Raw genomic sequence first — 26,278 nt, 5'->3', positions numbered from 1 at the left:
TTATTATTATTATGACATGCTTTGCATTATAAATGAACATAACTCGAGCATCACCAACCTGTACATATATCAAATGGTCTGTGGGGTTAGGGCGCCCCCCTGCGGTCACATGCCATCCTCGCGGAGTGCAACCACCCCTGCTGCAGTGACACGAGACGACCAGAGGGGGCGATAGACGCCGCTGCAGTGACACCCGCTCCGCTGCTAGCTTCACCAGTCGAGCTCAGAGAAAGAACTAGGAAACAGGGGCTGCACAATTAACTACAGCAACTTACCAACAAGGGGAGGCGGCGAACAGGGAAAACAAAGCAGGTTTTGTTCCGAGGAGCACCTGAGTTGCCTTTTGCTGTCTTGACAAGTCGGGGGACATTAGTGAAGACGCCGTTTACAAGGTATAATGTTATGTGTATGTAACGTTAATGCTGTGAATCACTGTTTGCAAGCATTGTGGTGTGAGGCTATTTTAGCTGAAAACGGTTGCCTTAAAGTTAGCTAGCTAGCTACATTTGCTAACGTTAGTTAGCTTATTGGACAGCTCTCAGCGAGTAAAAACGTTTAGCTGAACATAGCCTGCTGTTGCTGATGTGCTAAAGGCAGGCATGGGCTTGATAGTAACGTTACCAGCGCAGGGAGCGACTGCCAGGCCAGGCTAACGTTATGCTAACAGGGCTAGCTAAATGACGTTACCAATATCACGTTACAAAACTGGCTGTAATAAATTTAGCTACTTCTTACTGTCGTAGCTGCTTAAAATGAGGTTAAAGCAGTCGGGAAAGGTTTGTAACCATCAGGCCTGCTGAGGCCTTCGGTGTGTCGACACACACATATACACACTTCCACAAGCAAGTTAGCAGTAGCACTGTTGTTTGGTGGACAGTGATTGAAATATTACAGGCCACGCTAGCTTACAAACAGACAAAAAGGGGAGCTGTTGAGTGCAAAGTAAAGGTAGCTGGATTACTTTATTTACTGTAGCTCTGCATTATAGCTGTGTTGCATTTGCCAGACGCGGAATTACTCAGTGAGCAAGTATCCATTTTGTTAGCATTGCGCAAAGTTGGCAGGCTTCACACCATCACAAACCAGGCATGGATAACAGAGAGGGGCGGTGCTCACTGTCAGCTTCATACTGGCCAGCTTACTGGGCCGCGGGTGTGCAACTTGTTTGAGTTAGTTAAGTTATACTTGTCTGAAGTGTAGCTGAAATAGCTTTGGGAGAGTTTGTGGTATGTGTAAATAAGCTAGCTAGATAACTGGAATAGCATTAGCTAACGTTAGCTGCTCTTTGCTAGCTTGCTGTCAGATGATAGCAGAGCATCTCCTGTCTGGACTGAAGGGTGGGGGTGACGTTTGAGCTGTTTTTTTGGCACTGTTTTGTTTGTTTCCTGGAGGGTAACTACACTTCAGGGCCATGGTGTAATCGCGGATATGTGAAGCATGTCCTGGCTAGCATGACGGTGGTATCCTTTGAAAGAGTCGCAGAGATTTGGACTCCCTATCCGTCTCTTAGGCCACGTTAGATCAGTTTGTAGGAAAGTCAGGAGCACATCACCTCTGACATTTGTTGACCTAACATTACTCCAGTATACGATACGATTAGCAAGCACTGGAGTCATTGTTGGTTAGCAGGGACCAGCTGATTTAGGACCTGCCATATGTTTCCTCCTATTTGCGTCACTGTGTGACACTGAAGCGGGTCAGTAGTGGAGAGGCGGTTCTGCTGCCTGCTGGCTACATTAACGAGCATTAGTCTGTGCGACAGACGGATTTGGCCACCTGGCGAAGTTGAGGTGTGTCCAGATTAATAAAGATGTAAGCAAGCACAACTTGGGTGAGCCACCAGTGAACCCAGTGGCATGTTTTATAGCTCAACTTAGTCACACATGACACATCACATACGACTGGTGGTGGACTGCACCTCCCACTTAGGTGCTGCTTGGTTTATATTCCTGGCCCCAGCGTTGCTTTCTAAATGTGGACTCCCTGCCAAGACATAAGAGGACGTGTGTGACCACTCCAGGGTTTGTGTCCAGAGTTTAGAGGATCCAGGCAGGACAACAGGTTGGTGACAGACTGTTAGATCAGTGCTTCTTAGGGTTTGATGTGTACCTCGTGTTGATGTTTTGTGGCGTCAGTATCCCACTGGAAACAGATGTCTCAACGTGCAGAATGTTTAATGAAAATAACTGATTGATTGAAATGATCATAATACTGTGATGAAGTTTTACTGACATGCTTCCTGGGTTCTTGGAATTTCTCATCTCACTTCTTGTCTCTTCAGAAAACTTTGGCTTTTGCCCCGCTGTATACGTGAGGTGCTTGGGTGGGTCAGGGAGTTGTGTAGATAAGGGTCCTTGTTAAGTAACCCAGTTAAATAACAGCAGTGGTGAGATATGGTCCTTGTGAAGTGGTTCAGTATTATCTCCGGTTAGAGGTTTTTGTTTGTGATTATTGACTGAAATTAGTAACATTAGAACGTGCTGTATGTTTAGTTATGTGACACGGTGTTTACTTGGTCAGGGAGTATGGGTCATACAAAGGGCTGAGGCTATATCACGGTGCAAGTAGACCTATGTCATAGTAAACATTGCTTGATTAATCATTTACCGACAATTACCAGAAGATTCGCAAGATTGTACTACCTCACAATAAAGCATTGAAGGTCAGATCCAGATATTATGTGCACAAGTTATATAAATAAATCACCTTTCCTCTAGTGTGTTAACATTTCCCTGGTATGGGACTTGAATTAGTAATAAATGTCATCAGTGATTGATTCATCAGGGCTTAATTCACAGTTTGGCATCAGAGCTAGCTGCTTTGTTTTACAGCAGGAGCTAATGGTGGCTTATGATACGGAAACTGGAATTGGCCCACCAACAGCACCTTTTTGGGAATAAGCTCAGACAGCACTACGTGCTCCTCTCTCTCGGTCTGCTGTTGTCTTTGCTACTCTACATGTACGCTGGTGATAGAAATCATAACTCACTGTCAAGATAATTTGCCCACAATAACCATAGTGGTATCACAACTCAGACAGTTCTTTGAAAAATGCTATAGAGGAAAAAACAAATCTGGAAAATAGATTTAATTTAAATGTCAGAGAAAGGAAATGCCTCTGCTCCAGTGTTAGTCCTGCCTGATATTGCCTGGAATAACTGAGACCATGTTATTTGTAGGTCATCTGTTATTTAAGACTTTTATTTTATACATTAAGATTTTTTTGTATACAGTACAGCAACGTTTATTTAGGTCTGTCTCTGTCTTTGGTGCTTTTTACATCCTTTTCAGTCTCATCTCAGCAGTGCCGCCATCTTCACAGGCCCTGATCCAGTTTCACCTTTCGTTGCTCAGGTGGACAGTCCGCTGCCTGGTTGCTCGTGGTAACTCTCCGCCATGCCTTTCCCCTTTGGCAAGTCCCACAAGTCGCCGGCGGACATCGTCAAAAACCTTAAGGACAGCATGACGGTGCTCGAGAAGCACGACATTTCGGACAAAAAGGCCGAGAAGGTAGGGTGAATCTCGTGCAAATTCGCTCGCTCTTCACTTGTGGGATTCATCATCTCATCACTCTGAAAATGAATTTGAAGTAGCTTTCTGTAACGTGCGCTATGTGTTTATTATTAAGGCCACAGAGGAGGTGTCAAAAAGCCTGGTGGCGATGAAGGAGATCCTTTATGGGACTAATGAGAAAGAGCCCCAAACAGAAGCAGTGGCCCAGCTAGCCCAGGAGCTCTACAACAGTGGCTTGCTCAGCACCCTCATAGCGGACCTGCAGCTCATCGACTTTGAGGTGAGACTTGGCATCTGTTATAAGATTGAGTGAGAACGATATTTAATGAACGAGACTGAAAGAAGTGAAAATAAAGTGGGAGACATTTAATTAACACTAAGAAGGCAGAGAAGTGGTTGAAGATTATCTGAGGTACACATCTGCCTATGTTGATGTGTGGGCAAACTCACGTCTCCCTGCAATATGTCAGACTGGTGCTGTGTGGCAACTGCTGCTGCAGGCTTCCCTGACTCACTCTATCACAGCATGACTCACTGTGTTGTGTGATCTCTCTCTTCCTCTTTTACCCTCACCCATCCTCCCTGTGTGTAAAAGCAAAGCTGGTGAAGAATTGCAAATCATAAGCGTACACCATAGAAATATGACAATAATTCAACATTTTAGAGAGTTGTGTGCACAACTGGTGCATGCTGAATTTTTGTAGTGTTATGGGTAGCAATTTGTCAGTGTCCTTGTCACTATCTTAAGAGGATATTAATCTTTGCTCTTGATGCTGAAACACCAAAAAAATTTCATTTATTTAATTTCTGTCACAATTTAAGCAACACCATACCTTATTTTCAGAGCTGCATTTTTGCTTTCCACCTTTCTCTAGCTCCTAGTTGTCAGTGTGGAAGAGTGCTGTATAACGTTTTTGTGCATTGTATTCTTCATGTATTATTATTATTATTATAATTATAAACCTCAACTTCCTCACACCTACATATGTGGTTTATCTTTTGCCCCCAGGGTAAAAAAGATGTGGCTCAGATCTTCAACAACATCCTGAGGCGTCAGATTGGCACTCGGACGCCGACAGTGGAGTACCTCTGCACCCAGCAGAATATCCTCTTCATGTTGCTTAAAGGGTAAGGACACACAAACACACACACAGTCATAATGCCCCCCATTGAGCTTATCTTATTATTGAAGAGCACCTGAGTGACTGCCTAACACAAAGGGAAATGAGAGCACCTGTTTTTAAATGGCGTGACTGCTACCTCAAGAACAAGAATGAAAATGGCTTCAAATGTTTTTGCCTTAAAGCAGCATTGAACTGTGGTGAAAGTTGTGTCTGTCTAGCTTCCTGTGATGCAAGTTCCATATACTGGTTATCACCCTCATCAGTTGTTCCTGTGCTTGACAAAGCAAGATAAAAGTAGCTATTAAAGATGCCAAATTTGGAGTTATATCACGCCCAGGAACGTACAGTACAGAAGGCAATGCTCATAATGCTGGAAAATAACATAGCCAAATTGAGTAAATAGATATTTACTGAGATCAGAATCAGAATCAGAAATACTTTATTGATCCCCGAGGGGAAATTATTTATGTTACAGGTGCTCCTTGCAAGAGAGGAAAGATACATGAAAATATAAGAAATTTAAACAATAGTATTAACAAATACAGTACAGGCCAAAAGTTTGGACACACCTTCTCATTCAATGCGTTTTCTTTATTTTCATGACTATTTACATTGTAGATTCTCACTGAAGGCATCAAAACTATGAATGAACACATGTGGAGTTATGTACTTAACAAAAAAAGGTGAAATAACTGAAAACATGTTTTATATTCTAGTTTCTTCAAAATAGCCACCCTTTGCTCTGATTACTGCTTTGCACACTCTTGGCATTCTCTCCATGAGCTTCAAGAGGTAGTCACCTGAAATGGTTTTCCAACAGTCTTGAAGGAGTTCCCAGAGGTGTTTAGCACTTGTTGGCCCCTTTGCCTTCACTCTGCGGTCCAGCTCACCCCAAACCATCTCGATTGGGTTCAGGTCCAGTGACTGTGGAGGCCAGGTCATCTACCGCAGCACTCCATCACTCTCCTTCTTGGTCAAATAGCCCTTACACAGCCTGGAGGTGTGTTTGGGGTCATTGTCCTGTTGAAAAATAAATGATCGTCCAACTAAACGCAAACCGGATGGGATGGCATGTCGCTGCAGGATGCTGTGGTAGCCATGCTGGTTCAGTGTGCCTTCAATTTTGAATAAATCCCCAACAGTGTCACCAGCAAAACACCCCCACACCGTCGCACCTCCTCCTCCATGCTTCACAGTGGGAACCAGGCATGTGGAATCCATCCGTTCACCTTTTCTGCGTCTCACAAAGACACGGCGGTTGGAACCAAAGATCTCAAATTTGGACTCATCAGACCAAAGCACAGATTTCCACTGGTCTAATGTCCATTCCTTGTGTTTCTTGGCCCAAACAAATCTCTTCTGCTTGTTGCCTCTCCTTAGCAGTGGTTTCCTAGCAGCTATTTGACCATGAAGGCCTGATTCGCACATTCTCCTCTTAACAGTTGTTCTAGAGATGGGTCTGCTGCTAGAACTCTGTGTGGCATTCATCTGGTCTCTGATCTGAGCTGCTGTTAACTTGCGATTTCTGAGGCTGGTGACTCGGATGAACTTATCCTCAGAAGCAGAGGTGACTCTTGGTCTTCCTTTCCTGGGTCGGTCCTCATGTGTGCCAGTTTCGTTGTAGCACTTGATGGTTTTTGCGACTCCACTTGGGGACACATTTAAAGTTTTTGCAATTTTCCGGACTGACAGACCTTCATTTCTTAAAGTAATGATGGCCACTCGTTTTTCTTTAGTTAGCTGATTGGTTCTTGCCATAATATGAATTTTAACAGTTGTCCAATAGGGCTGTCGGCTGTGTATTAACCTGACTTCTGCACAACACAACTGATGGTCCCAACCCCATTGATAAAGCAAGAAATTCCACTAATTAACCCTGATAAGGCACACCTGTGAAGTGGAAACCATTTCAGGTGACTACCTCTTGAAGCTCATGGAGAGAATGCCAAGAGTGTGCAAAGCAGTAATCAGAGCAAAGGGTGGCTATTTTGAAGAAACTAGAATATAAAACATGTTTTCAGTTATTTCACCTTTTTTTGTTAAGTACATAACTCCACATGTGTTCATTCATAGTTTTGATGCCTTCAGTGAGAATCTACAATGTAAATAGTCATGAAAATAAAGAAAACGCATTGAATGAGAAAGTGTGTCCAAACTTTTGGCCTGTACTGTATATATATTGTAAACAAAATTTACACAAACAGAATATATACAGTCAGGGTGAATGGGGTTATTGCACAAGTTAAATTAAATTATTGCAGTGTGTGAAAGTCTCAGGGCCACTCAGAGGGAGGAGTTGTACAGTTTGATGGCCACAGGCAGGAATGATTTCCTGTGGCGCTCAGTGGTACATCTTGGTGGTATGAGTCTCCCACTGAAAGTACTCTTGTGCCTGACCAGCACATGGTGGAGTGGGTGTGAGACATTGTCCAAGACAGTTCGTAGCTTAGACAGCATCCTCCTCTCTGACACCACCATCAGAGAGTCACACTCCGTTCCCACAATGTCACTGGCCTTGTGGATCAGTTTGTTGAGTCTCTTGGCATCCGCCACCCTCAGCCTGCTGCCCCAGCACACAACAGCATAGAGGATAGCACTGGCCACCACAGACTCATAGAAAATCCTCAGCATAGTCCGGCAGATGTTGAAGGACCTCAGTCGCCTCAGAAAATAGAGACGGCTCTGGCCCTTCCTGTAGAGAGCGTTAGTGTTCTTAACCCAGTCCAGTTTACTGTCAATGTGTACCCCCAGTCCTCTACAATGTCCACACTGACCCCTTGGATGGAAACAGGGGTCACCGATGTCTTGGTCCTCCTCAGATCCACAGCCAGTTCCTTTGTCTTTGCCACGTTGAGCTGCAGATGGTTCTGCTCACACCATGTGACAAAGTTATCCACAACAGCCCTGTACTCATCCTCATCACCCTTGCTGATACATCCAACTATAGCAGAGTCATCAGAAAACTTCTGAAGATGGCAGATCTCAGTGCAGTAGCTGAAGTCTGCGGTATAGAGGGTGAAGAGGAAGGGAGAGAGGACAGTCCCCTGCGGGGCCCCGGTATTGCTGACCACTCTGTCTGACACACAGCGTTGCAAGCGCACATACTGTGGTCTGCCAGTCAAGTAGTCTACAAACCAGGGGGGCATCCATCTGCATTGCTGTCAGCTTGTCACCCAGTAGAGCTGGACGGATGGTGTTGAATGCACTAGAATGATATTAGTATAGTACATTGTTTGGTGCTATTAAAGTGGAAACTGATAACTCTTCCCACTCTAGCTTTACAAAGTAGTATTATTGTTGGCGCAGCTGTTGCAAAGACAACCGGGATCGCTTTCCGTTTTCCTCAGAGCCTAGAAACTCCCAGCAACACAGGACACACTGCATTTTGTTTTCCACATTTACTCTAGTGTCTCCTTTGTCCGCCATTTCCGCTACTGGGGATAGTAACTTGGAGCTTACATTGAAACTCTTTGGTAACTGGGGATAGCCACTGCTAGCTACCAGGAGAATAAAAGTGCTATCCTGACGCACTTCCTTAGTGCTGTAAATCAAGCCTTCATTTCCCAGCGAGATGATACCAGGTGGCGGACAGAACTGCATAATGAAAGTGAGGCTTATAGGAAATCAATCTAAAGACTGCTGGTGTCATTATTCTATAGCCATTTAATTTTAATGATAAGTTCAAGCAGAAAGTGTGCCAGTGTTTTTGCTGCTCAGTCTCTTGAAGATGAATCTGTTGTTTAGCTTGTTGATCCCAAAAACTGACTCTGGTTCTTTGGCTGGATTTCCTTACAAAGGTAACAAAGTAAAACAAAAGAAAAAATGCTTTGCACAGCTTACATACACACAGGTCCTACTGTGGTAGCGTATTGCTTGAGCTTCACTCACTCCTCAACAAGGGTGTCACATGATACAACACTGTCCTCTTTTCCCAGAGTTTCGCAACTGGATTGACCCACCTTGGCTATGACACATATCATATGACACGGCATGACACGATGGGTGTCTTTCCGTAAAGTCTTTAGGGATGCTGTTTAAAGTGTTGTAATAAAGCAATGAACCTTCGACATGTACAAATACTCTCAATGTGATTAGTCTAGTGTCGAGCTCCCATGTTGTGCATAGCATAGTGGATTTGATGATGATCGACATTATCCTCCTATCACAGGATTTCTTTTTTCTTGTAATGATGTAACAAATGCTAATTCTTCATTATACTATGCAGGTGCTGTGTAAAAATGTCTCCACAGAAATATATTCACAAAGTAATAAATAAATTAAGCATCATTAATGACATAATTAATACAACTGGTCATGTGTAATTACCATTTCGTCGTAAATGTTATTTGCTATCACCAAATGAATGTGTGTGCAGTTTGCTTCTATATGATGTTGAGTCCTTGTCCTGTGTTGCTGTCTTGTGCAGGTATGAGTCCCCAGAGATTGCCCTAAACTGCGGTATCATGTTGAGGGAGTGCATCAGACATGAACCGCTGGCCAAAATCACGCTGTGGTCAGAGCAGTTTTACGACTTCTTCAGATATGTGGAGATGTCTACTTTCGACATTGCCTCAGATGCATTTGCCACTTTCAAAGTAAGTTGGTTCACCTGTTCAGTTGTTTGCATAGTGCTCTAAAACATCTGTGACTCCTTAAAATTAGTGACTGTTTTCTTTAAAGAATCTAAAAGCATCATTTCAAAACTAAGTCATTAACATCCTGTGAGTGATTAGCGGAGATGCTGTTCACAGTTTCAAGACATTTCTCTTCAGCATCCCCATTTCCCATTTCCCATTTCCCATTTCCTGCGACTCCGCTGAAGGTGGTTTGTTTACATTATATAATCTGAAGCATTGTAACTAAGTAGAAGCTCAAACAGCAAATTTGATGATGCTTCGACTGCTGCTGATATTGCAGCTATAAAGACACACTGACACAAACAAACGGAGGTTGAGGATTTGTAGCCAACGGTGGCTGCTGTTATGGGACAGACAGGTTTCATAAAGGCAAAGTTATGCTATGCAGGCATCAATCTACCTCTAATTTTCAAAACGGAAAGTTACAGTGGCTGACGTGGAAACCTTGTCAGAGTCTCTTCAATGATTAACTTGAATTTCTGATTGAAAGTGAGATCATTTTAAGTCATATTGTCATTCAAACCACTACCAGAAGTTTGCTGATGACTCAGACTTCTGTCAGAGGGGTGTGTTGTTGAAACTTGCATTTTAAAGACGGGAAGAAATCTTGTGCTATCTGGACAAACTTTAACACCACGCTTCCGATTTTAATCCTGACATTAAAGCTAAGATTTATTTTCTTACAAAGCAAAAATGATGAATTTGCTAACTTAATTGCATCTCATAAACCAGTTGTCTCATGTCTTTGATAAGAATTATGTCTGGAAAAATCACTAATAACACCGTGACCCAAAACATTTTCAGTCTAATTTTAGGTTGGGGGTTTCAATTTTTTTTAGAAGGATTATTTCTGCATGTGCTTCAGTTTGTTTAATCTTCAGTGTCCAAAAAGGAGACAGACGAGGCCAGGCTAAGGGTGCTTTCAGACCTAAAGTTGTCTCACTTTGGTCTGAATCAGGGACTAATCTTGTTACATAGTTGTATAATTGCCTAGAGTTGGTTCGTGTTCTCACGGCAGCATTTACAAACGGACCAGATTAAATGTCTTATGCGAGAAAGCTGCTCTTTATTGGTCAGAATTTTCATGCGGAAAAAATCCAAGAAGTAAACCAAACGTTGAACAAAAGCAAGATAAATGTGACACTTTCTAATGTCACAGTGGAGGGACAACTACGCAGGTTGATTTTAGGGCTGCTCATCGTGGACTATATTGCTGTCATTGTTCATTTTAGTCAAACCATACAGTTTGAAAATGAGGCGCGGCTCCAACTAGAAAACAATGTTTTGATGCATTGGATGTGCTGAATGTGCATATTAAGGCAGTACAGGAGGAGGTGCACATTAATAATCCTCCAGGACTGTAACATGCTCATGTTTAACCCAAACAATGTGTCATGTGACTGCAGTTGGTTCAGATCCAGGTCGGAACACGTTCTCACCATAAACGAAACTCACCAGAGTTTTGTAACCAGACTGAGACCAACTCTACAAGAATGTCTCCGGTCCGGTTGTTTTGGTGCACACCTGAGTGAGATTGCTGTGTTCACACCTGCTCAAACGAACTTGAGCTAGATTGAACTGAACCAAACAGGGCAGGTGTGAAAGCACCCTCAGTAGTAAACATAAAGTATGAATTTATTTCTAATAGTCTGCATTGTCTTTTTCAGGACCTCCTCACAAGACACAAGCTACTGAGTGCAGAGTTTCTGGAGCAACATTATGACAGAGTAAGTCCACACTCAGCATAAACCTAGTGTTTAAAAAGAAATGGCTTTACATAAAGTGAGACAGAAAGGCTTAGAGTGATTTGTATTTTAAGTAGGGCTGGATGTGTCCTTACCACCAGTGTTTATTAGTAGCTAAACAAGTGGTTAACAATACAGATCTTAAGGTATTATTTGACAAAATTGTATTTTTCGAAAATATTCATCAGTACAGAGTTGATCACAACAAAACAGAGGAACAAAGAATTATTCAGTGATCATTAATCACTTAATAGGTGCAGCTTTTTTGTAGTATGTACCATTGTTTAAAGGCCTTCTTAGTGGAATTCAGTGCTTACTATTTCTACAAACTTTCATTGAATTTAACCATTTTTTTCACCAGTTACATGCAAATTAAAGTTGTAGCCGTCTGTGTGTTTGGCATGCTGACAGTCTCTTTCCTCAACAACATCAAACCAGCCATTTGGGACATAATTTGCAGGCTGTGAACACAAAGTAGCTGTCAGTTTCTGACAGAAAATCTCTCATTTTCCTGTCATTGTGTTGTGATACAAGACACAGATGCAACTGTGAAAACCACTGCTTGACGCATTCAGATGACTCTCGCTTTGTCTCTGTCTCGCCCCCGACCACTTCTATTTTTTCTGTCCTCTCTCTGTCACTGTCTCTTCCTCTCTCTCTAGTTCTTTAGTGAATATGAGAAGTTACTCCACTCAGAAAACTACGTGACTAAAAGGCAGTCCCTCAAGGTAAGGCCCACGGGTCGTGCCAGTAAACAGGTCTCATGTAGTGGTGCAACTCTACTCAGAGAGCTATTTAAAGACGGGGTCTGCTCAGAGTGTTTGGTTTCTCTGAACCATTCCACCTTCATCACCTTGTTGTGACTGCCATCTAGTGGTGGTAGCACAGTAATGTTCTCTGAGTCTTCTTCACTTCAGCGTCACTTGCCTTATGTTTATGACTACATTTAGCGCATGCATTCACCTTAGTCTGAATAATATGCATTTTGTATTTCTAAACTCATAATCTGTTGTCAAAATATAAACAAATTGCCAACTCACTGACAAATTAATACCAAAGATTGAAACCTGCTATCTCTCTCAAGTTGTTAATCATCTCCAGGGATCATGCATAGTCACGTGTAAGCATGTTTGTGAGTGTGTGTATCCCACTGTCCGCAGATAATCTTGAAAACTGCTGCACCAATTAGCCTAATATTTGGTGTGCACATTTATGACTAATTCATAATTGTTTAAAATCTTGTTTTAGTGATTGTTTCATACCATGATTGCTTCTTGACACCTCCCAACCAGCCAGTAGGGGCTGCAAGTTGTCTGTGAATCAGTTGGCTAAAAACAACAAGCTTTGCAGTTTGTTACAGGGTACATTTTTGCCTTTTTTTGTGGCTTTAAAACTGACATCTATAGAAAGGTTTGGTCTTATTTTGAACTAGAGCATCTGCAGTTTATTTCCTTATTCAGAATGTTATGATCCACTAAAGTTAGCCATGATAACAGATGATTTGGGCACTGTTTTTGTTATCTTCAGTGCTATCTTAACTGTAAGGGAGCTGGTAGGGACAATTCCACCGGGTGGAGGTCTCCACTGTCTGTCTTCTCCAGCGTCATACCACTCCATCAGCATTTCAGACACTTAGCGTTTCACCTGCCTGATTTTGTAGACATACAGATTGTGTTGATTTGGTCCTTTTTCCTCGATACCTGTGCTTCTATCTTACGTAAATAAGCAGGCGATGTAGTTAAGTGTTTAATTTTTGGTCTGATTTAATCATGTTTATTGTTGTTATCTCCTACTTTGTTGTGCTATCGTCTGCAGACAAAGTTAATACTGTTCAAAGTCCAGTTATGTAGCAGCTCTGTCAAAAACATATGAAGTGTGTATTTTTCTCAGCTTCTGGGAGCTTCTGAAACGCGTCTGCGTGAATTAAAAGAGTTGTCCAGGCAGAGCGTCCACTACATTGAGTGCACTCTTCTAGTAAAGTTTATTATTAATTTCTGATATTGTTAAGATTTGTTAACACTAGAATTGTTTGTAAAACTGGCTTGTGTTTTCAGTTTTAATGCTGCTTAACATTAACAGGAAAAGGAAGTTAAAGATTGGGGTTTAAAGTGGTGAGCCTGTTTATTCGATGAATCTGCAACTGTCTATTTAAAGAAAGAACCAAAGACGTGTTAGCTATCACTGCTCACTGGTCTGTATAGAATAGAATAGTTAAGCCTTGCCATAATAGCTTATCATAGGGCTTAGGAGGTTATTCACTGAGCGCTGATCCTTTCTCTAGAGTACAAATGTCTTGTGTTTATTTGAACTAAAATATATATATATATATTCCACTTAATATTTATTTCTGTGTCTCACAGTTACTGGGGGAGTTGCTTCTTGACCGGCACAATTTCACCATAATGACGAAATACATCAGCAAGCCAGAGAATCTCAAATTAATGATGAACCTTCTACGGGACAAGAGCCGCAACATCCAGTTTGAGGCTTTCCATGTTTTTAAGGTAAAAATCCAAACACAGCTTCCACCACATCGAAGATATAGAATATCTGCACATATTAACATCCTTGCCCTCTTCCTAAACTCCCAGGTGTTTGTGGCCAACCCCAACAAGACGCAGCCCATCCTGGACATCCTGCTGAAGAACCAAACCAAACTCATTGAGTTTCTCAGCAAGTTCCAGAACGACAGAACGGAGGACGAACAGTTCAATGACGAAAAGACTTACCTGGTCAAACAGATCAGGGACCTCAAGCGGCCTGCCCCCCAGGAGGCCTGAGGCAGGGTGCAGAGGTAGGGGGAGGAGCCACCAGGACCATGTCTGGACAACACCCAGACAACGTCTGCTTAACGGACCCATCAGCAGCTGCTGTTCTGGTTTCTGAACAAAAATTGAGGAAACAAACGAAAAACCAACGTACCCATATCAACTCATCAGGACGTCCCCAGCTCCTCTGCTCCTCAGTGAACATTTGATTACTTCTTTTTTCTTTTTCAGTCTTTTTCCTTCAAAAGAAATAAGAGAAAATAATAGATGCTGCTGCTTTCTTGCACATTGAGACATGTTAGGTATATTATAATGACACAACAGTCCATCAAACATAGTAACAGAAAATGTTGGTGCATTCAAAGTAAGGCAGACTTCCTGATAGAAACACACACACACACACACACACACACACACACACACACACCAAGGAACAAAAGTAGACACGTTTACACGCAGATATCTATTACATAAAAAACATGCATACACACATACTGCAAGAATATCAGCTAAAAACCTTGTGATGGAAATGGTACGAGCAAGTTGAACATTGGTGTGTTGGTTGCATGCCTTGAAATGTGACAGATCCATGGCTGTACCCAGCGTCGGCTCTGTGATGGCCTGCCCAGTCTGGCTCCCATGTTCAGTGCCACAGACTCGGAATTGCACGTGCATCACAGCAACTGCTACAAGTTCGTATCTATGCCTTCATCCAAAACAGCAAACAGTGGTTCATTTTAGCCATTCATGGGGACGAGCTCTCAGATGCCATCACACAGAACCATTTACCTCCTGTGTGCTTTGTTACGACACAGCACTTGAAGCACATGAGGGAAGGAGGGATGTAAGGCATGAATTTGGTAAAGCCCGAGAGTTGGGTCTCTTTTTTTGTTTTCTGGGACAGGGTGAACATGTACATATGCCTTTTTTTTTTGCTTTGTAGATTTTTGTTTAACCTTGACATATGAATATATATTATATATATATTACCTTAAACCTCATGTTTTTGGTTAATTGTAATCAAATTACTTTCTAAAACCATAGAAGAAACAACAAACAAGTTAAGTGACATTGTTTTTGCATTTCATTTTACTGCTGAAATGGTTGCTGTTGGGTTTCTTTGTACATAACTTAAAGGGCCAGCTCACATTTAGCTAACCTATAGGACATTAACAATTTGTACAGCGGAGGAATGTCATGGTATTAGCTCTGGATCTGTTAATCCTCTTTTTATTCTCCATGTACATTTTGAGTATCTCTCAGACTGCTGAAAATGTGCCGGAGTGGAGGGAGGTAGGGAGGGGATTGGAAGAGCATTAACTGAAACATTAAAGCCTGTGTGTTTGTGCGCTTTGTGAGGTGCTGAGCGATCAACATCACCTAACTGGAGTCGAGGATAGCGCCCCCCCAAAACTCCTCAATTTCATTAACTTGTTTTTCCTCATTCTCACCACTCTGCTAGAGGCCTGGGAGTGCTGTGTGGCCCCACAGTGAGTGTGCTTCAGGGGTGAGCTCATTAGGACATTGGCAACTCAGCGCACCATTCTTACTTTTCCCCCTTCCTCATGTTCGAGCCTTTCTCCTCAGAGGGTTTATAATTCCAGTACAATTGTGAGTGTAAAGCATTGTGGGTAGCAGAGTACTTAGGGCATGTTGGATTGTCCTCATGGTGCTGAGCAAAACTGATGAAACCGCAGATTTGTTAATTTACAGTGAATGAAATGGTCCATGTAATAAAACCAAGAGGCAAATAAGAAACCATCTCAGTGCAGATTAACAGCACTAATCGGATATCTGACAGTTCCTCCATTCGCATTGAACATGCATGTTCCTCCACTGGCTGTGCATGATGCTGTACTAAAGATGTTGTACTGGAATTGTTTCTTTTTTCCAAGTATTTAACAACATTGAAATGTTAAATTGAACGCTTGGCTGTATGCTGACTTTGACTCCAGTTTCAGCATAGAGCGTGTGGGTGCTTTCAGAAGTGTCAAAGGCCTGGGCCCTACAATTGAAATAAAGAAAAAAAAACATTTGGAATAAAAAAGCTGTGTCATTTTCTTCCTGTTTACAGACACAAGTCAGCTGACAACATTTGGGTATGTACATCAGCTCGGTATATTGAAGTGGTGCCTTTTTCCCTTTAGTTCAAGGATTTATTTTACTGAAATATATTCCATACAAGCCATATACACAAGTATTATCAGTGTACGTCTGCAGATTTGCTCCGTTCAAAGGGGAATATAACATCCAAATTTATATTTTACAACCCAGAAGTCATCTTGTCAATGGCCTATGACAAATTCATAACGTCTCACTAAATGATTCAAAACTTAAAGCCATCCAGAATTATCCAGAATTTAATGTAGTTTATTAAGTTGGAGATCTTAAATACTGTTGAAAAGTTTATTCCATAACAGTTCCTTACATTTTAGAGGGTGAAAAACAAAACAGCACATCAGCACAATGTATGGAAGCTCATTTCTGCCACATGAAAGAAAAATCACTGCTAAGGTTTTTTCCACATTATTATAGCAAATTAAGTTTATAATAATTATGAAAAGCATCTGCTAAATAATATCTTAGTATCATAATTGTAAACATTTATTTTATTTTATAATTATGAAAAACTAAATGAAAGAAAGCAGTTGAAACATCGATATTAGCTGCATTAGCTTCCACAGAATTGTGTCATTAATTGTACCTAATAAAAACTAACACCTGATCACAGCGACCAAAAAGCATCCCGACATTTATCACACTAATATTGCAAATACTTTTCCTGGTGTGTTGGGCCAACAAACTTATTAGTATTAGTGTTTAATCAGTTACTGTTATGGAGAAAATCTAATGAAAATGTTGGTGATTACAAAGGTGTATCTGAATATATTATCTTTGATCAAAGCTTTAATGTAGAATTTACGGTAAAAGTTAAATTAAAAGCCTTGTCCCAATTACACACCCAGTCCCTTTCACTGGCCCAGTGTGGCTACACATGGAGCAACAATTTTGTGTGAAAGGAATTAAAGACCTGTCCATATAGAGAAAGAAATAATAGCCCGGGTGACTAATTGAATTGCTTTGCATCTTTTTGCCGTATGGGAGTATGTTATTTTGGCATGACCTATTTCTGGGCATTTTCACCTCCACTGCTCAGTTCAAAACATTTATTAGAAAAGTAATCAAATGTAATGGGTTATATTACTCTGAGGAAGTAATTAAATTAGACACATTAGTGTTACCTGTTACATTTTTAACATGCTGACCAGTAATACCTCCTAAAAGTAACAGCCGCATGCATGTTGAGATCAGGGCTCTGTGGGGGCCATACCATCACTTCCAGGACTCCTTGTTCTTCTTTACGCTGAAGATAGTTCCTAATGACATTGGCTGTATGTTTGGGGTTGTGATGGCGATGGACAAGCATCTGCCTGTATTTCTTAGCATTGAGAACACCATTAATTCTGACCAGAACCCCTTTCATCTGCTGCACTAATTTTCCTCAGCCAATCACTGCATCTACAGTCCTCAGCACTGCCCGTTTCTTTGAGCTTCTCCAAATAAGCTTGAGCACATCTTGAAGCCTCAGTCTGCTTTGAAGTCTCTGCCTGGGAGAGACCTCGCTGATGCAGCAGTATAAGCACCCTGTGTCTTGCTTCTGTGCTCAGTCTTGTCACGGTGTGTGACCTGTGACATGAGACGGTCTTCCACAACCTCACCTTGGTGGCAGAGCTTGACTGTTCGGCACAGTCAAAGCCATGTGGTAACATAGGTAAGATAAAGGAGGTTGTTGGGTTGGTGCGAGGAGCAGCGAGAGCTGGCATCAGGGGAGTGACTCCGGGATGCCAGAGAGCCTCCTGGAGGTGTCGTGGGACCAACTAGACGACACACTGGTGAAAGGAGGTCCCCACCTGATGACCCCAGAGACGTATTAGTCATCACTGCTCACTGGTCTGTATAGTTGCCATAATAGCTTATCATAGGGCTTAGGAGGTCCTTCACTGAGTGATGATGCTTTCTCTGGAGCACAAATTTCTTGTGTTTAATTGAACATTCCTCACCCAGTTTTAAGCCTCCTGCACAGCTGTTTCTTTTTCAGTTCATGACTGTGCAAGTGTATCTATCTATCTATCTATCTATGGTTTACTTGCCCTTCTTAATTTTAGACCTGTTGTCCTCCTTCGTGGACACTTTTTTGCCATCTAGTGGTAGTCAGAGCAAAATACACTGTAGGCGTTTCTCAATCTGCATTCTTGCCTGTAGTTGTGTTCTTGTGGACTTGTGAAACGTCATCAGTGGCAGCCCAAGTACTGTTCCAATTCAAAGTCCGCATCCAGCCAAGTACAGTCCAAACGCCTGGATGTGAACTTGCTCTGCCCGTTCCAGCGAGGATGCATCGAGAGGTGACTTGTGTGGACTTTTGACAGCCAGGTATCCCAGAATGCTCACACAGACCAGCGGTAATAGAGTGTGCCAGGGCTGACGTCAAAACCCAGAAGTTTAGCATCGCGCTGGTTCCCGGAAGAGAAAGTGAATGTGATTTTTGCATTGCGTTTTGGATTATGTCAGAAAATAAGCTCTGTGGCTAACACAAGTTTATGATACTTACAGGTTTTGTTCAGCGAAATAATCTTCACATATGAACACATTTCATACCGCATTTGAAGCTTAAATGTGATCGCCAGAAGTAAAAAGCTAACGTTAGGCTTTAACGGACTACATGATACTCCACGGTCGCATGACTCTTGACGTCACCGCCACTAAGCTTTCAACTGATTTCGGCTGCTTTATTTTAAAAACATTGTATAATGGAAAAATTGGACTGTTTAAGCTAAATAAGAAGCTGTAATGGCGGACTGCCAGCACTCTCGCCTGTTCGGGGGTGATGACGTTTACTGTCCCCGACAGGGTTTGTAGTCGTATTGAGCAACTTGTTAGCAACCGCCTTTTTTACGGCACGTAAAAGCTTCAAAATTCACAAGTAGGGTATTTACTGACGTGTTTTATGTCGTAGAACAAAACCTGAAACTCACTTAAGCTTTTGTTAACCACAGACCTTATTTGAGGCATTTTACCAAAATCCCATTCAAAAAACGTATTGACTTTTGGACAAGAGAACCATAAGTGCTAAAAGCGCTAATGGAGTTCCGGATTTACTGGCACACTCTATGGCAGCTGCCCTTGGGAGTTTGTACTCTCAGAGTCGAACTTGCCAAGTCCGAACTCCCAAGTGTGCAAGTCCAAACTTGGCGTACTTGATTGAGAAACACCAATCCATGTTTTAACAAGATGGCGGCCATCTCTGCCAAGTCTGCAGCCGATCCCCACACAAAAGTGGACAAGGTCCTAAACCTGATCACATTTTATGGTTGAAACTTGTTTATTTAAGATAAATAATGTTTGTAGTTTGATATGGCAACAAAGTTGACCAATATTAGCAACAGTAACAAGCTAAGACTCTTTTGAAGACTTTGGGACTTTATTATCATTGACAGTGTTAAGGTTTTTTTTATACTTATTGTGTCCTACTGATCCCAAATAGCTAGGAGAAATTAAAAATGCACACAAACAAAAGTTCTTGTGTCAGGAGGATATCTCTGTGAACGAAAAACACCGCACTAGTCCTTTAAGGGCGGTTATTGAAAAAAAAAAAAAAGAAAAGACAAGAAGAAGAAAAAAAAACCCTGCTCACTTCCGGTAGATAAATACAGACAAAAACAGATAGAGGAGCAGCCCAGCGGTGAGAGGAGGACGAGGCGAGGGACTCTTGTTTCAGAAAGGTGGCCAGCCATCGTTACCGCAGACGAAGAGTGAGACACCTGCAGACAGACACACACACAGACACACCGAGACATGGTGAAGATCAGTTTCCAGTCTGTCGCGGGACAGAAAGTGGAGAAGGAGAATGATGGCGAAAAGACCGAGATCCTCATCCCTCATCCTATGGTGAGAGACGCGGGCCCTTATTGTTATTTCTCTTATTAATGATAATAATTGTAATGCTCGTGGGTGTCGTCTTTATATGATGTGTAATGTGATGCCTGCTGTGCGCTGCTCTGCTGCCTGGCTGCTCTGCGGGGCAGCCTGCACCTGCACAGCCATGAGCGGCAGCAGGGGATTTTTGACAGCATCTATCGCCATTTGGTTGGGAACAATTCATGACATTGCTGCGATGCTTTCCTCTGCGCCAGTGAGCTTATTGCAGGCAGGATGTAAGTAATTATAATGTGCAGATACATGCTCTTTTGTTCAGGACTGTATGGAGGATTACCAGCAAAAAGCAATTATGTAAAAGATTTGTATTTATATCTGACATGGCCTCTGGTTTCCTTCAATGCAGATTTAAATAAACCACAGCTTTAAAAAAAAAAAAAAAGGTTGAGTGCAAGAAATGCACGAGCTTTGGCTGACAAAATGGCAGATGGGCTGCTGTGGTTTGCAGCGCATGCAAGATTATTTTTCACAGCTCTAAATGAGGAAGAGCGCCGGTCGGAGTCCTCAACTTTGCAGTGGCAGCATCCCAGCATGGCCTCAGCCCTTTATCAAAGATACATGAGTGAGCCCCGAAGATGATGAGCCATAATGGAATATAGATATGACATCACAGGCATGCATTTAAAGTGGCTATAGCAGAAGTGCAGAGCTGGAGAGGCTGTGTGACTTTGAAATCTGTTCATCCAAATGTACAGAACAGGAGACGCACAGGCCTCATGGTGTGTCACGCTCTCAGCTGGTGTGAAAGAGCCTGTATCTGTCTCTCTCAGTGGGGTGGGAGAACACAAAGATCTGAGTCTCACAAAAGTGTGTTTGCACAGTTGTCGCCTTGTCCTCATGCACCCTCTGTTCCCAAATGCTTCCACAAAGAACAGCACACTGAACTGTGATGACAATGAAAACACGCAAGATAAGATGCTGTCCTAGTATTAAATGCGGAGTATACAACGTGTTCTGCAAAGAGAAGAAAGAAGCCACTGCTCTTTAGCTTTCTGTGTCATCTCCTTTTTAAAATTATGGAACATTTTTCTTTTAAGTTTCGTACAACAGCTGCTCCCCACACACACACACAATACTCCATTCTCCAGCTCACAATAGGAACCTTTGTTGTTATTTTGCAGAGTCACTTTTCCAGGAGATAATTTTACCTGCCGAATGCTTACGGCACTCTCTGTACGGTACAGCACTCGTCTGTTAGTCATTATATTTGTAAATGGAAGCGCACAGCGAGTGGCTACTATAGTGTAGTGCCACCCTGCCAACGCAGGTTGGGCGCGTGGCTCCGGCAGATGGACTGCGAGACTGGAGGCGTCTGGAGAGATTACTCACCATCTCAGTCAACTTTTCATAACCGAGCTTTCCGTCATCCTTTCCTCTAGCCGGGCTCAGCTCTACTAATTCCTGCTTGAGATGCTGCGTCGCCATTAATGTGAGCTTCTATTTTAGCAGTTAGTTAATTTGGGTCATTCTCAGCTGCTTGTCACGGTGAAGATGAGTAAGCTGGAAGTTGGATTGAAGCTGTCTGGAAATGCTTTTCTGTGCCTATTTGAAGTATTAATGACTGTGTGTGTGTGTGTGTGTGTGTGTGTGTGTGTGTTTTCCAGGATGAGGATGAGCTGGTCCTGCCACTGCGGCCCAAAAAGTCTCCCCTCAACGGCCTCTGCTGCCTGACGTTTGGCCTGGTCGTGTTCATGGCCGGTCTGGTCCTTGCCTCCATTTATGTCTACCGCTACTACTTTATACCTCATGTAAGACCTGATTATACTTTACTGAGCATTGTATGTGTCTCAGCTTCAAATATCGTGTCCATAAATGAAATACATCCTTAGTTTTTAAAATGTCACTGCTGTAACAGAAGGATATTCTTGCTATAGACTTGTTCCCCAGTGTTCCCGCTGGTGTTATGATCCAGATGCTAATATGTTTGTGTGTGTGCAGATCCCAGAGGATAACATGTTCCACTGCAGCATACTGTATGAAGACTCCGTATATGCCCCACTGCGTGGGCGCCAGGAGCTGGAGGAAAATGTTGGCATCTACTTGGCCGACAACTACGAGAAGATCACTGTGCCCGTGCCTCACTTTGGAGGCAGCGACCCCGCTGATATAATCCACGACTTCCACAGAGTGAGGACAAACACACATCTGACATATACAGCTTGAATACAGAACACCATAAGTACCCTATTAAATCTCTAATAGCCCACTTTAAACTAATTACAGAAAAAGAGAAGGAATATGAAGTTGGATATAAAACACAAAAGACCACAGTCTACAGTCTTGCTAATAGCTCTCAGGCACAGCGGTGCTTTGAGCCTAATGCTAACATCAGGATGCTAACATCTAGTGACACTGCTAATATACAGCTGTTCAGCAGGTGTCATGGTTACCATAAGCCAAAGTATTGGACAAACTGAAACTTTGACTTGATGGTGCTAGATGAAACTATAGCAGATTACCTATCTTTGGGGATCTTGGATATCCGTACAGATCTTAAAGGCAATCAACTTGAATCAAATGGCAACTTCGCCATCTTCAGAGCTCTACCATTAACATGTCTATAATGACTCAGATCATTCTACAATACACTGTCAACACATGATATTAGAAAAACAAAATACCCCTAAGCACTTGTCTGCAGTCGACCTTTTATAAACTGCTTTATTTTCCAGGGACTGACCGCCTACCACGACATCGCTCTGGACAAGTGCTACGTCATTGAGCTCAACACCACCATCGTGATGCCACCACGCAACCTCTGGGAGCTGCTTATCAATGTCAAGGTAACACAGCTGCCATCTGAGGCTGCGCTCACCCTGCACCTGCAGGCAAATCAGATATCTGAAATCAGATCTTTGAGGCAGACTGTGTGCACGGTTATCTGCAAGCGATCAGGTCAGCCTGTCTGTTGTGGTAACGATGTAGGCGTCAGTAACTGCGCAGCTACGCTTGTGATGCAGCTTTGTAGTGCTGAAGCATGAGAAAATAGAGGGCCATCATTTCGCCCACCAAACAGATAGTAAATTTTGGTGTCTGTCCATGGTCTGTTTTTCTTCCTGTTATCCTCATTAGCACTCTGCTAGTAGCAGCATGATTACACTTTATTATCAGAGAAATTCTACAGTTTGTCCTAAGTCCCAGGGTGTTAACTGTTTCACATAAAAACAAAAATACAGAACAACATTTAACCAAACCACAAACCATGCTAAAAATGCCCCGACCTGACCTGAGTGCTTTGAGGGACAACGCCCATAAACATCCTGAACACAGAGAGGAAGAAGAAAATAAGAAAATACAGGCAGAGGGCAGAGTCTCTAGAGAAAAATACACTGCCACACACTTATAGTGGGCCATAAGTGAGTACTGAGAGGTGTTACTTTTGTATATACATTTTTCCTGCACAGTATACTTTAAAACAGTGTCATTAAAAGGGGGGAAATGTCATTTAGGGACTGTTCTTTACTTTTTTTTTTTTACTATTTTTTATTTGTTTGTTTTGTTTTTGTTTATTTTTTACTCTCCCCAAAGATAAGCAGTGACTGGTGGAAAGTGTGCAACCCTCCCTCTATTCGAGAGTAGTTACCCTTTGATGTTTAATGGTAAAAGTTGAAGATGAGATCGTGGAGTAGTGCAAATGGTTTATTTTGGCCTTTTTTTTGTGAATGATTTTTTTATTACTTTTCTTATTTAACAGTACATAGCAGAGTACATAGGTGAAATTAATCACATGGGGGGAGGCATAACAACAATAATAGAAAGTAAGAAAATATGAATGAAGTGATTCAAAATAAAAAAGAAGAAAAAGGTAAAAAAAAGAGAGAAACAAATAATAATAATAATAATAATGATGACAAAATATTAAAAAGATATATAATTTTTATTTTTGATTTTGATGAGCTACCACTGTTTTAAGCTCAGATTTGGTTATGTTTTTTTTTCTCTTTTTTTCTGATGGAGCACTTATTGCACATGATGTGTTCAAGGACCAACAGATATTTGAAAATCCAACAATAATTTCTGTTTTTACAGTTTCTGGCTGTGATTAATGGTGTAATTTTGGCATTTAAAAAAAAAAAAAAAGAAAAGAAAACAGGCACGTGCTTTCTTTAAAACTAAATACAAAATACAGCCATTTAAATTTGTTTGCACCTCCTCTGAGCCAAAATAAAAAACATAGTCCCTCCCCAGTGCTTAAAAATTATTTGACATGCCTCCTGCTTTCTTGCACCACCCCTTCTCTCCTTATAAGAAATGAACAGCCCTTACAGGACAATGCATTGACACAGCTGAATCCTTCCTATAAACCAAAGTCTTTAGTGGTGCAGTTTATACTTTGAGAAGGCTTAAATAAAATTGGATGGAGTGACACGGCTAATAAGTTCTCTCCAGCTCTTCACTCCCTCAAACGTCAGCACTGTTAAGCTGTGATGTGAACACGTCCAGTGCAGTCAGTGTTTGCTCTGTTCGGCCTCTCAGTGTTTCTGTTGGAAAACCTATTCCTGTGAGATTGTTGTTATTGTTCCTCCATCTCTTGCAGAAGGGAACATACTTGCCTCAGACCTACATCATCCATGAAGAGATGGTGGTGACAGGCAGAGTGCACAACATGCGTCAGCTGGGACCCTTCATTTACCGCCTGTGCAACGGGAAGGACACGTACCGCCTGAACCGCCGTGTCACCCGCAGACGTAAGTTGGCGTTAATGGAGGGATCAATGGAAACATTTTAAGAGGCTCATGGTAGACGGTGGTGCTGTCTGTGTTTTTATTTTAATGAATAGAGGGAACTTTCTTGTGTTAAACTGTTGCGATCAGATTAAGTCACGTCACTGGTTCACTCTCTCTGTCTCACCCCGTTTCCGTCTCAGGCATCAACAAGCGTGAGGCGAAGGACTGCCACCACATCCGTCACTTTGAGAATACATTTGTGGTGGAGACGACTATCTGTGAAGGCGAGGAGGAGTAAACAGAACGGCCATCCGTGTCATCCCACCCACCCAAAGGCACATCTTCAGTCACCACCCCAGCCACTGTAGCATCCTCCTGTGGACCTGATCATGTCTGAGTTGCACTTTACTTGTGATTTCGGTTTGATGTCGTAAAAGATTTTATTTCATTTCAATAACTATATTTTTTTTTTTTCAATTCCCTCAAATAATATTTACCCTGAAGTGCGATGCAATATAAACTGCTGGTTCTATCACAGGATTTTCCTTGTAGCAAAGTGCTTTAGCCATTAATGAATTAGAATTTCAAGACCTCTCCTCTTCCTCTGGGGATTTGTATGACGGTTACTGTCGTTGGGGGAGATGACGGTCTCCATGTGTCGTCAAGGAGACTGCACTTGTTTTTTTTTTTCTCTCCTGCACTGGAGGTTACCTTGTGTCCCTTAGTTCTACTGACACAATCATCTGTGCAGAGCATGAAGCCTTGCTTATCAGAGCAAACATTGTCCATAGATTTCAATGATTATCTTTTTTTTTCTCATGTTCTCTGTAATATAAACATGTAACTGCTGATGACTAGTTGCTTGCTTGCATCTTTATCCTCTTGCTTGCCTGTTGCTTCCTCACTCCCCTTTCTACTTTTCATTTTCTACATGTTCGAGAAGGTCAGGCATTAGACTGCATTTACTTTTTTTGTATATTATTTCATCATGATTGAAACCGCTTAACACCTGTATTTATTTTGAATTTGCTTATTTGTCATCTGCTATTCTCTTTTCTTCTTTTTTTTTAGTGCAGTCTTCATCAATGCCTTTGTGAATCATTTTTAAAAAAGATGTCTTTGTTTCCACTTGCATGTGTTTATCTATAAGAGAAAAAACAGCACTGTTAGAATGTTTTGTAAAACAACGTTTAAGCCTTAGTCCAGAGTCAGAGACTGGATTAAAGTCAGTACTACTGAAAGGGAGCATATTATACGATACGCTAGTCAAACAAAACCAACTTTGATCTGTATATTTTGTCTGCTGATGAAATCATGAAATCTGTCTGTGAATAAAGTAGTGAAAATAACTGATGCTTCTTTAGTTTTATGACCCTCAGAGCTTTGACAAAATGACCCAGCAATCGTAATGCTGCAGCCAGGTTATTTTAAATACATTAATATGCCTCGTAATCTTCACAGAACATGCCGACATCACTTGAATTCTTTGTATTTTATGTATTTATTTTATAGCAGCAAAGCATGTTGCCATTAAGTGTTTATCAGATGTGAGATTATTTAATGATGATGAGAAATATACAAGAAATTTAGCATTAGTTCATTTGAGCATATTCATTATAAAAAATTGAAATGATTTCAGTTGTCATGGTTGACATGACAACTGAGAAAACTCTATCCACTGATGAAGACCTTGAGATGCAGCTTAAAGTGCCAGAAAAAGAGCTGCAAAGGAACTGCAAAGAGCCAAAAACAACCACAAAGACACAGAAAATGACCCCAAGAAGATTCACAATGACTTTGAGTTATACAAAACTACCAAAAAACACACAA

At 41.8% G+C, this 26,278-nt stretch overlaps 2 protein-coding genes across 5 annotated transcripts; both read left to right on the top strand.

Moving 5' to 3' along the window:
• The first annotated feature begins 175 nt into the window (after nucleotides 1-175).
• On the top strand, nucleotides 176-15,834 carry cab39 (calcium binding protein 39). 4 transcript variants are annotated; one of them, XM_033631777.2, is made up of 9 exons: nucleotides 176-392; nucleotides 3,323-3,510; nucleotides 3,629-3,793; nucleotides 4,523-4,641; nucleotides 9,064-9,232; nucleotides 10,942-11,001; nucleotides 11,682-11,747; nucleotides 13,380-13,523; nucleotides 13,611-15,834. In XM_033631777.2, the coding sequence occupies exons 2-9, from the start codon at nucleotides 3,397-3,399 to the stop codon at nucleotides 13,797-13,799; spliced, it is 1,026 nt and encodes a 341-aa protein (XP_033487668.1). In that variant the 5' UTR covers nucleotides 176-392; nucleotides 3,323-3,396; the 3' UTR covers nucleotides 13,800-15,834. The 4 variants fall into 4 exon arrangements, with proteins under 4 accessions (XP_033487668.1, XP_033487665.1, XP_033487666.1 ...); XM_033631774.2 differs by having other exon boundaries at nucleotides 3,292-3,510; XM_033631775.2 differs by having other exon boundaries at nucleotides 177-392; nucleotides 3,355-3,510.
• Nucleotides 15,835-19,482: 3,648 nt separating this feature from the next.
• Nucleotides 19,483-25,797, top strand: LOC117259120 (integral membrane protein 2C-like). The gene is made up of 6 exons (XM_033630354.2): nucleotides 19,483-19,733; nucleotides 21,386-21,529; nucleotides 21,720-21,908; nucleotides 22,454-22,564; nucleotides 24,319-24,469; nucleotides 24,649-25,797. Exons 1-6 carry the CDS (start codon nucleotides 19,641-19,643, stop codon nucleotides 24,744-24,746), a joined length of 786 nt encoding a protein of 261 aa, XP_033486245.1. The 5' UTR covers nucleotides 19,483-19,640; the 3' UTR covers nucleotides 24,747-25,797.
• Nucleotides 25,798-26,278: the final 481 nt, after the last annotated feature.

Source organism: Epinephelus lanceolatus, chromosome 4 (assembly GCF_041903045.1).
Source record: "Epinephelus lanceolatus isolate andai-2023 chromosome 4, ASM4190304v1, whole genome shotgun sequence".
NCBI lineage: Eukaryota > Metazoa > Chordata > Actinopteri > Perciformes > Serranidae > Epinephelus > Epinephelus lanceolatus.
The sequence above is the reverse complement of the archived record's forward strand: the minus strand, read 5'-3'. Positions and strand labels throughout refer to the sequence as shown.

Coding starts and splice junctions, on each gene's coding strand:
- cab39 (XM_033631777.2), top strand. CDS start 3,397: ATGCCTTTCCCCTTTGGCAAGTCCCACAAGTCGCCGGCGGACATCGTC. Junction 3,511..3,628: donor CGGACAAAAAGGCCGAGAAG/GTAGGGTGAATC, acceptor TTTATTATTAAG/GCCACAGAGGAGGTGTCAAA. Junction 9,233..10,941: donor ATGCATTTGCCACTTTCAAA/GTAAGTTGGTTC, acceptor TGTCTTTTTCAG/GACCTCCTCACAAGACACAA.
- LOC117259120 (XM_033630354.2), top strand. CDS start 19,641: ATGGTGAAGATCAGTTTCCAGTCTGTCGCGGGACAGAAAGTGGAGAAG. Junction 19,734..21,385: donor TCCTCATCCCTCATCCTATG/GTGAGAGACGCG, acceptor TGTGTTTTCCAG/GATGAGGATGAGCTGGTCCT. Junction 21,909..22,453: donor TAATCCACGACTTCCACAGA/GTGAGGACAAAC, acceptor TTTATTTTCCAG/GGACTGACCGCCTACCACGA.